At 36.9% G+C, this 10,993-nt stretch overlaps 1 protein-coding gene across 1 annotated transcript; it reads right to left on the reverse strand.

The window, feature by feature from the left end:
- Positions 1-1,128: 1,128 nt before the first annotated feature.
- Positions 1,129-10,755, reverse strand: PSMA7 (proteasome 20S subunit alpha 7). Its single transcript, XM_070941781.1, has 7 exons — positions 10,557-10,755; positions 6,183-6,309; positions 4,696-4,820; positions 3,989-4,111; positions 2,601-2,720; positions 2,230-2,292; positions 1,129-1,347 (listed from the first exon to the last, which is right to left on the reverse strand). Exons 1-7 carry the CDS (start codon positions 10,650-10,652, stop codon positions 1,252-1,254), a joined length of 750 nt encoding a protein of 249 aa, XP_070797882.1. The 5' UTR covers positions 10,653-10,755; the 3' UTR covers positions 1,129-1,251.
- Positions 10,756-10,993: the final 238 nt, after the last annotated feature.

Below are 10,993 nucleotides of genomic sequence, written 5' to 3' on the forward strand. Positions count from 1 at the left end.
TTCCTATTTTAATTATACTGAAATCGTGGGAAACATTTAGAGTTGGTTTTCCATTTGATCGTGCCACTATGATGTATCCAATAAAGAAGTTCTTTGAGGAAGACCTCAGCCTCCAAGTTCTGATTTGCTTGGGTTTGTTAATCGGGATCTTGACACCACCTTTCAAAGGCTCACAAGTATTCTCCAGCACATGTACACAGCCACAGGGAGTGGTTCAGACCTGTGAATCTTGGCTTAGCCCGTCTTCTACCTTACATTATTCTATCTGGGCTGCAAAATCACAAAGGACCATAATTCAAGGGACAGATTAAAAAAAATCTTCACTGAAATGCTTATTTGCTCTAAATGACAGAAAACCCCCTTTTCCCAATGATTCAACTTAACACTCCCTATGTTCCAATTGTTCTATATGCAAATACTTTTCACCATATTGCATCCTCCCACAAAATATACCATTTGATATGTATGTTTGCCAACACTTTGAAGTTTTGGATTGTAACTCCCATGACTTTGATCATTGTCTGGAACTGACGAAGGAACAAACCAGATTTAGCTTGTAAGAAAAGGGCTCAACACCAATGTATTTTTTGAAAAAGCAAGACTACGGTAACATTTTCATAATTTCAGGGTGACATTACAACCCTGGTCCCATCCTGAATCTATGAGAATTTCTACTACCTGCCAAAATGATTTTATTGAAATTTACTGCCATGCAGTTAGAAATCAATTCACACACAGATCTACTGTCAAATGTTCAACAGAGATCAGAAGTTTACATTTTATCTTTTGTATTTTAAGTGCAAAATTGAAGTACGAACCATTTCCACATTATGCTGGAGTGAGGTTTCAGCAATTTTAGGCTTTGTCAATCATTACCCTGATGAATTTTAACAAACTGGAACATAAACATTAGCAATGCAGCAGTGGTGATAAACAGTAATAGAACAATTAGTAATAAAAGGTATCTTCTATGTCAAATTGTGGATTCTTGAACAAGTTATGAAAACATTTTCTATTTCTGTTTAGAAAAACTCTGGTATTATTGCAGTCTGGCTTATATATATATATATGTACGTGTATATATATACACATACACATATAAGAATGGAGCCTCTTCTAGTAACAAGCTTAAAAAAACAGGTGGTTTATTGTAGACCTCTTAAAAGGGGCAGAGAACAAGGAAATAGAATGCTTACATATTTATACAGACTCATGATTGATTTAAAAACCAAAACTAAAGAAATTCATTCATCATGTTGTAGTTTTCTTCTGTTTCTTCTTCTCATTCTCTTCTTTCTCTTTTTCAATTTCAGCAACATATTTTTCAATTTCATCAGGGCTCAGTATCTAAAGGGAAGTGATGAAAATACCATCAATTGGTCAGTTTCAAATATTACGTAAGATGTTTCAGTGTGGCCTGTTCCCTAACAAATTCTCTCATCCTCTGAAGGATCATTGATCCAATGGTAATAAGCAGAGAATAATGGTGCAGTTAAGCAAGCCAGGTTAAGGGAAAGACAGATAAACCCATTACCTATTTTATTCAGCCCCATCTTTTCTAGTCCTGTTAGGACAAAATGCTGCTGTTATCACACCAACAAAATTGGTGTGCGATAATTTTTTTCAATTGAGGCAAAATTTCACATTGCATTTATAATATTCTATAGCAGAGGTCCCCAACCCCTGGGCTGCAGACTGTCACCAGTCCAAGGCCTGCCAAGAACTGGGTCATGCAAGCGAGCAAAGCCCCATTCGCACATGTGCAGGATCCAGACAGCACATGTAATCACGCCCTCTACAGGCTGCAGAAAACATGTCCTCAATGGAACCAATCCCTGGCACCCAAAAGGTTGGGGACCACTATTCTATAGCACAGTATTTTTTTAACTGCGGGATTTTAAGCAGTGTGGACCTGAGTTTCTAGAGTTCTGGGGATTTGGCTGAGGAATTCTGGGAGTTGAAATCCACACATCTTTAAGTTATCCAGTTTGAAAAACCTCTGCTTTCGTGTATATATGAATTTAGGAATAAAATGGAATGAGTGAAACAGAATGGATTGTAATGAAATATTCCTTTAATTAGGCTTCAGAAGTACGGTATAATGTATAGATACCAATTATCTATATTATTAGGAAGCCATTACATTTCAAGCACAGTGCTCTTTCCAAGCAACTAAAAACCATGATATAGCAACCCAGTAATAAATTAATATTACTTAAGTCAGCTTACCTTGAGAGGTTGGTTTCTTCTCATAACAGCCAGCTCAATATTTTTTCCACCAGACTGTACAACCTTAAATTGCCGAAATTCAGAAAAACAATTTCCTTACAAATGTGTTACAATTGAGGATTTTTTTTGCAATGAAAGAAGATGACATCTCATTTGAACTGCATGACAAATCTAAGAGTGCTTCAATCTAATAAATTTAGAACACCCAGAAAGAAATGTGTTTCTTCCAAATCAGTCTTAGAACCAGGCAAAGAATTCTGGCTCTTAATTTTACTGAATGAAATTAAAGTATATTAAATTATTAGGTCACTATTTAGCTTGTTAATTATCAAACTAATCAAGTTAGGAACAATTCAAATGTTGACACTTACTTCAAGAAGGGCTTTGATAACAAGTTTAATTGTCAGATCATCAGTTTCAATGGCTTCATCAGTATAATTTTTCTCCAGAAATTCCCGCACGGATTTTGCTCCTCTGCCAATTGCATTAGCCTAGGATAAGAAATATACTTTGCAAAGCTTGGCAAAATGATGAAAAATGTCAATGAAATATTTACATATTTAAATCTTTCATCTGAGAGCCTAAAATGCCTCCAGCTAATAACAATTATCAGACACTATGACCCCAATTAACATAAACAGTCCCCCGACATGCAATATTCTTAGTGAAAGATAGAAGTTATTTTTTCCACAAAGCGACAAAGCCTATTGATGGCTATATTCCAGGTCCAATTACTGCATATCTCACCCTGAAATTAATCTACTCCTCCATATTTTAGGGTCTAGGGAAATCAGACAAAAATATTTTGCAGCAAGACAGGGCCACAATATTATGATGCCTGTCCTATGTAACAGGTTCCCTTAAGACCCCATCACCTCTGTCCTTCTCAAACAGCTAGCTTTTAGGGAAACCCACTGCAAGCGTGGTTTGTGTGGTTCAGTTTGTTATATTGTGCCTTTGCTATTGTACTACAATTCTTTTAATTATTTGGTCAGGGGTTGAGTTTTAAAAGTTACTGTATTCCTCTTCTTCATTATTGTTGGCTACCCGGAGTTCCTATGTAAGATGGGCAACCATGTGAATTTTCTATATCTAAACAAATATTTTAAACAAGAATGAGGTAATTCCAATTGTTGACTGGGAAGTTCTATAGTGCTATCAATATCAAAAAGAAGACACCCCTACAAATAAGAGAATGCAAATGACAATAGCACTTTAACCATAGTTGCTATAAATTATTTTGTGACATTTTGGCTGTTGTTTCCACATTGATTAGCTTTCATTTTAAAATGTATTTATTTATTAATTAAATTTGCCACCTATCTTGCCTTGGGGCTACTTTTCTAGTAGCCCATTAAATCCTAAACAAAGAACTAATTTGCTTAACCATGTTTCACTTTGCAGGGTTCACATATCTTGTTAAACCAAACCAGTCACATTGTGGTTAGTATGATGCACGAACCTAGTCTAACGCTGGTTTCTCCATATAAATAAATGGAGAAAAATACGTGGATTGTGAATAATAGGGAATGTACGATTTTGAATTACAGTACGGCTAAGCAGTTTTTAAAAAGGGAATGATATCTAATCCAGAATTGGAGACAAAGGAATAAGAAATATAAAGTTAGGTTAAACTGTTTAATACTTTCTAATCTTCCATAGATTATGAGAGAGTGAATTAATCTGATGGAAGGATTTACTTATAGGATTTAAGTGCTCCTTCATTTTCATTTTCACAAAATCTAATGGGTCAACTCACCTTCCAAGCATGGTAAGTGCCAGAAGGGTCAGTCTGATACAGCCTCGGAGTTCCATCAAAATCAAACCCTACAATAAGGGCAGAAATACCAAAAGGTCTGCGGCCATTACTCTGGGTATATCGCTGAGGAAGAAAAAAAAAAGGTGTTATGAAAATAGAACTACGGTAACTGTTGCTAAGTGAGCTTTGCCCCATTTTACAATCTTTCTTGGCACAGTTGTTAAGTGAATCACTGCAGATGAGTTAGTAGCACGGTTGTTAAATGAACTGCTTCCTCATTGACTTTGCTTGTCAGAAGATTGTAAAAGGGGATCACACTATCCCAGCACATTGCAAAGGTCATAAATATGAGTCAGTTGCCAAGTGTCTGAATTTTGATCACATGACCATGAGTACGCTACAACAGTTATAAGTGTGAAAAATGGTCATGTCACTTTTTTCAGTGACGTTGTAATTTTGAACGGTCACTAAATGAACTATTACGAGTAGAGGACTACCTGTATGTAAAGCTGTAAAAAGAAAATCAAACATAGTATCTAATAACTGTAATAGGAAACATTATTTCCTACTATCTTTCATTACCTTTGGGGGGAAAAAACTAGACTTTATTTTTGGCCAATAAAAGCAGCTATATTATATTCCATTTTTGCCCAAAGTTTGCAACAAAACCAAGCAATGAATATGGCCTTTTAAAAAAATATACATACCTGCTTCAGGCTAGCGATATAACGTGTAATATATTCCACAGTGACTGGATCTTCCACTGTGAGTCTATGGCTTTGACATTCCACTCGGGCTCTATTTATAACTATCCGGGCATCTGCGGTAAGACCTGGAAACAATAGTTCAAAATATTAAAATTTGCCTTTAGCAAAATAGGCAGATAAAAAATATTTCTACTTTAGTAAGCTGGTTAAATGAATATTTTATGCCCATGTTCATCCTATGTTCCAGGGAGAAAAATTCTTTTAATGAATTTTTTTACGGAGGATCCCGGATCTGCGCTCCTTCCGCCGTGCTGTGAAGACCTTTTTATTCCATCAAGCAGGCTTGGCCTGATCTCTTCCCTTTTTAAATATGTAAATTTTAATCTGTTTTTAAATTATTGGGGTATTTTAATTTGTCTGGGCCAAATAATTTAATTTGATTTTATCGGGTTTTTAAATTTTTGTGTATTTATGTATTTTATTGTTGGCTGTTCACCGCCCTGAGTCCTTCGGGAGTAGGGCGGTATACAAATCAAATAAACTAAACTAAACTAAACTAATGTGGATATATGTTTTGTGTATTCCCAGTACACTTTCATTATGGTATCTTATGAGCTTCCCTGTGATGATTTTGAATGAAAAAGGACAGAGGAAAGATTAACCTGACATTTTGTGACTGCCATTCCTCAGGTCAGATTGTTAAGAAGATTGTTTAGTTTAGAAAAAGAAATAAAACAAGGGGTGTTGTACCCCTAAATCTGATTGTTAAGTAAAAAAATGAATCAGAGCTATTGAATTCTGCCTTTCAGGGCTGGCTAACCTGATTGATAAAATCAGGAAAACTTAATTTCAATAATCTCTAGAGCACATAGTGTTCTAACAGCAGTTTTTATCCTATTAAATCTACCCCCACCAGGTGGGAGGAGTGGTGGGCAGAGTAAAATAGGGAATTAAACACTGCTACTGAAATATCTGACAGAAGAATGACACTGTCATATTCACATCAAAATAATTACATTTCCATTAATAGAAAAATGACATTTCTGAACCATATATATATATATATATATATATATATATATATATATATATATATATATTCCTCAACATTCAAAGTAGAATACCATTTGCTTATAAAAATTTGGATTTCAAAAACTGATTATAACAATTTTAAAGTACTTTTTTTTAAAAAAAATAAGAGATTTAAAATTGACCTGAAAGATAAAGAAAACAGTCCTTCATTAGGATGTTTTCAGAACACTTGAAGAGAAGGAATCCCCAGATTTTTTCCCTAGCCCAATATTTTTAATTTGCTGAGATTCTTTGTAAATAATAATGTTAAAAAGTTCCACCGGAAGAGTAATTTCTAGCCTTTTTAGCAAGGAATGCACTGGCTAAGAATTCTTAGATTTATAGTCTCACACATCTAAAAAAAGTGAAATTGGGAAAAGGCTGTACAGCATTAAGAAAATCCATCCTCAGAGTACCTGCAAAAGCCATGCAGACATTGTCATCAAGGGCACAGATCTTTCGGACAGTTCTCTCATCTTGCAGTTTCGCCACAGATTTCTTCTCCACGCCAAGAACTACAATATCTTTTCCTCGCACTCCAACCTGTAATATGAAATGAAGGAGTAAGCACCATATCAAGCATCTTCCCCATATATTAGGGATTTTTTAAAAAATGTCAATAGCAAAACAAATGCCTTTTTATAATTTCAGACTAGAATCATTCCCTGTTCTACCAGGGGAGGTGCCTACTTAGATTGAACCTGGAACTTTAATTATCCTAAACAAAATTTGAATCAAAATAACTTTGTTGCTAAATATTATTTGATATGAAAATTTGCATTTTAACACGTATGACAATATTTCTCATTGGTTTTAACTGGTAACACAAATATATTCAAACAAAACCATTCCTACAACCATTGCACTATCTCCAATAAGCAACCTTATGTGTGCCCACCCTGCTATGGAATTCAATTCTGATCAACCCCAGCCAGCACAACCAATCAAAAAGAATTATAGCAGCCACCTATACCAACTTTATTTTACTTGTTGTATATCATACTTTTCTAATCTAGTGAATATTCAAGACAAATTTTTAAAAAACAATACGAGATCAGGGGAAAAAAGTAAGATGAAGGCACCTTTCTTCAAAAGACAGATGCCTTTACAGTTTTTTTTAAGATGATGAAAAAATAGGGTCCCAAGGCATCTCTTATATTCTAACATCTGGGAACAATGTCAAAAATGCCACCTACTACAGGCAAGAAATCTCTCACTGATAATGAGAATATTTTCAAAGAGGCCTCTCCTTTCATTCTAACCTCACAGGAGAGGTTACCGGTACACCGAATCTTTAAATTGTGCCTGGTAAGCAACAAGCATCTGGTACAAAGTTTCTGTATGATCATTCTATGACTCCCATATCGCCCATTGGTTAGCAGCTTACTTGCCCCATTTTTCACCAATTGCAACTTTTAGACACCTTTCAAGGACAATCGCTCATCAAACCTGTTGCAGCAGTCAGGAGAATAACTTAACTAAGCAGGATTTGCCAAATCTGATTGATTCAGGAAGGTATATCCTAGTATACAGCTAGTATACTACCTTTAATGGCAGACATATTCCATATTCAGATCTCCCCAGCAAATACAGTGAGATCAGAAGCCTGGGCTTGTCCTACCCAGATGCTGAATGTCAATCCTAGTTTATTTTCTTACTAACGAGCAGCATCTCCTTTTTCCTGAATTTCAATTTAACCTTGTATCCCATTCCAAAACTTTAGTGATTTTTCCCTAGCAGTTTTTTTACTTGAATTTGATATATATCTTTCAGCATTTTCCTCAAGAGAGACTGAGAAAAGCAATGAACATTCTGAAGTTCTCTTTAATTTTAAAACTGAGTCCAGTACAATTTCTCAAGTAAAGAAAGCAAATACACAAGGAAAAATATACTGATTTAATCTAAAATGTCTTTCATTCAAAATTCCATCTTCCTATAAGTAAATCCAGGCCCATCATATTACTTTGAGGCAACTTGCCTCAATTATTTTTTTTTAATCTTAAAAAACACAGGCTACAGTAAGGCAATGTAGGATTGCATATACACACTTGCTATACCTGTTTGCTCACATCCAGCAATTCAACTGCTTATTCTAGGCACGAATATTTTATTTCACTCAGCCACATTTACCTTTTTATATCGCTTTACTTAGTAAACAAGGTTAACATTCTTTAAAGCCCCTCTTTCTATAGAGGTTTTAATTCTTCCAACTTTTAACCAGAACTGTTGTACATTATTCACATTCAATCCAGTGATTGACAGGATCTCTAGTATCTTTAACTCCTTGAAAAAGCCTGCCTCCTCAATCTGAAATTCCTGTTCCTTAATTTTTTAACTATAGTCTCTTTTCCGATCTCCTTCAATCAATATTTTCTTTTCTATCAATCCTTTCTATGGATTGTCTAGGCCTGTCCCACCACAAATGAACTATGTTGTGTTCATTTCTGGACCTCACATTACTTTCATTATTCCATTAAGAACCTACCCCCTTCTATTTCAGGAATGTTTATAACTAAATAAAAGTAAAATGTTATACTTTAAAGCTTAAAACCAGGGTGGTTAAAAATAGACGATTTTTTTAAAATCAAAAAAATTGGATTTTAAAAAATGTAAATTGGATCTTTTTTATTTTTATCAAATTTATTTTAATAAAATGCTGTTAGAATAAAAATCCATCTAAATATAGTTTTCTATTTAAGATACATTAATAATTTAGTTTATTCAGCATGAAATGGAGCTTAGTTATGTAGCATGAGGCTGTATATTCTGCAATATTGGGACTGTTGGTGAGTCAACAGTGGATTAGAGGAGGAACCACTGTGGGACAGAAATGACAAGTTGCTCCTTAAAAATTATGATTTAAATCGATTAATTTTAAATCAAGCTTTTTTACTAGTGATTTAAATCATGATTTAAATCGTGATCTAAATTGACTTGATTTAAATCAAATCAAATCCACCCTGCTTAAAACATGAGCAAACAGCTTTTTTTTTAAAAAAAAGTACAATACTGGAAAAATGAAAAAGTTCTTGCCAGACAGATAAGCTTCACCAAGCGTCTTTGTTTCACTTTCTGTTTCCCTTTAAATTATTTAGCTTTTGGAGAACAATCCTAAATTCTCTGCAGGATAGAAAATGTGACAACAACAAACCTAACTTTATCTAACCCCTTCAATATAAAACAATATCCTCAGAGGATGAACCCAAAGAAGCAAAAGAACTTCTCATATAGCCTCCCCCACTCCTTTTCTCTGACCCCTGCTAACATCACACCAACCCACAATGGCCTGTATCACAGTTGGTGAAGTCACCCCAAGCTACCTACAACATTAAAGCAAAATCCAGACAATTCATTAGATGCGCACAACAAAGCTTACAAAGCAAAACTCATGGCATTGTATACTGTGGGAACACATGTATATACTACTTGTACTATACATGTACACCTGTACCCACATCTTATGGGTTTAACACTATCAAAATCACCTTGCCCTTGACCTGCCCCCCCCCCCACCAGATGTATACAGCCAAAAGTCGAGGCCCTCCTTGCTGAGAATTCTGGGAAATCCAAACCCAAAGTGCCTGAAAAGGAGGCCCATCTTGCCTAGCTCCAAAAGAGGCCTTTATTGGAAAAAGGCCTCTCTCATTGTTACAGTTCAAGAACGGTCTTGAAGCGCGTCTTTTCACCAAAAACTTTTGGCGTTTTATTTACAAATCTTCTATTATTATTATTATTGGTTAATCTTTAGTGAGAGTCACAGCCTTTGAGGCTGGTTAATAACTCAGCAGCTCGAGTCCTAGCCAAGGACCTAGGAACTGTTAAGGTATCTTCGGAGGATGTAAGCTGTTCCAAGTACTACTATTATTATTACTACTACTACTACTACTACAACTACTACTAACTACTACTACTAAAATGCTCTGCCCATTCCAAGGAGCCTCTAGAACTGGGCTTAAGAAGCAATCTGAAAAATTGGAAAAATGACAATATACTGTCCGAAGAAAATCTGATTAGAAAAAGTTTTGGAATGTGCAGAGATGGATAAATTAACAAAGGAAACAGAATATTACTTAGTGTGGGAGAAATGGTATGAATGGTTGGAGGAGAGAGATAAAAGGAAGGGAAAAATTAAACAACGGTAGAAATAGGAGTTGAAGTATAATTGTTAATATGAGGAAACAAAAATTGTAGAAATGAAAGTGGGTACACGGGTATTGATATGTAAATAAACAAAGATTAGAAGTATATGTATAAATGATATAGTAGAAATAAGAGAGGGAAAAATGTATAATTTTTGTCAGATGCGAAACTGTTGAAACAAAAAGTGTTAGTTTTCCTTTTGTTTGTTTTTAAAAAAATGTTTAATTAACAAAAAAAAAGAAGCAACCGGACTGCCATTTGTCCGGAATGGTATATAGGCCGAGTCTGTCTCCAGTTTAGAGCAGAGGGTTGGACTAGAAGACCTCCAAGGTCCCTTCCAACTCGCTAGTTCTTGTATCTTGTCAGAGTCGGGCCTTCTAAAGTAGCGCCTTTCCTCAGCAAATCGACGGGAAAGTTCAGGCCAGCGCTCGGATGGGACGGGACGGGCCTGGTCCACGAGAGACAAGACCGAGGCCCGGGTCTGGAGCCGGAGAACATTGGGCCGGTTCTGCCAGGGGGGGGGGGGGAAGCTTTGCCGGCTGGGAGTGATGGGAGTTGGAGTTCAACGCGTCTCTGCTCCGCGCGACCGAGGCCCTTTCCAGCCCTCCCCCCCCCCCCTCACGATTCCCTCAGGCGCGCCTTTTCTTTACCGCGGTGGAGCCTTTCTTCACGGCTTCCTGGGCATATTCAACCTGAAACAGGTGCCCGTCCGGGGAGAAAACGGTGATGGCCCGGTCGTAACTCATGACAGCGGCGAGACGACAAAAAAAGCGCCGACCGGAGCCGAGAATGAAAGGAAGCAACAGCCGCGCGAGATCTCCCCCTTCAAAACAGCACCGTCACCTTCCCTCAGCGCGCATGCGCCGGAGCTTCCCCGATGCCGCGTGCAGCACGCTATTCACGCAGCACTCCTACGCCGGCTCCTCCGCTTTTATCCCAGGCGCTTACCCGCATTCGTGGGGGAGGGAGGGAAGGAGGAGGAGGAAAGAAGTGGGGCCTTACGTCAAGCACGTACTGGCAGCCGTAAGCGGCTCGACCTATCCCCGTCGCCGACGCTCTTGACCGGTTGAACGGGATTGGCTAGCTG

The sequence above is a fragment of the Pituophis catenifer genome, unplaced genomic scaffold (genome assembly GCF_029215685.1).
Source record: "Pituophis catenifer annectens isolate HBS135680 unplaced genomic scaffold, rPitCat1.0.hap2 SCAF_3, whole genome shotgun sequence".
In the NCBI taxonomy this organism is placed as follows: Eukaryota; Metazoa; Chordata; class Lepidosauria; order Squamata; family Colubridae; genus Pituophis; species Pituophis catenifer.

Bases quoted from the DNA above. Each gene is read 5' to 3' on its own strand.
- PSMA7 (XM_070941781.1), bottom strand. From the start codon at position 10,652: ATGAGTTACGACCGGGCCATCACCGTTTTCTCCCCGGACGGGCACCTG. The intron at 4,821-6,182 runs GTACTCTGAGGA...TATTGTTTCCAG, and splicing joins TGTCTGCATGGCTTTTGCAG to GTCTTACCGCAGATGCCCGG. The intron at 1,348-2,229 runs GTAAGCTGACTT...ACTTCCCTTTAG, and splicing joins GAAGAAACCAACCTCTCAAG to ATACTGAGCCCTGATGAAAT.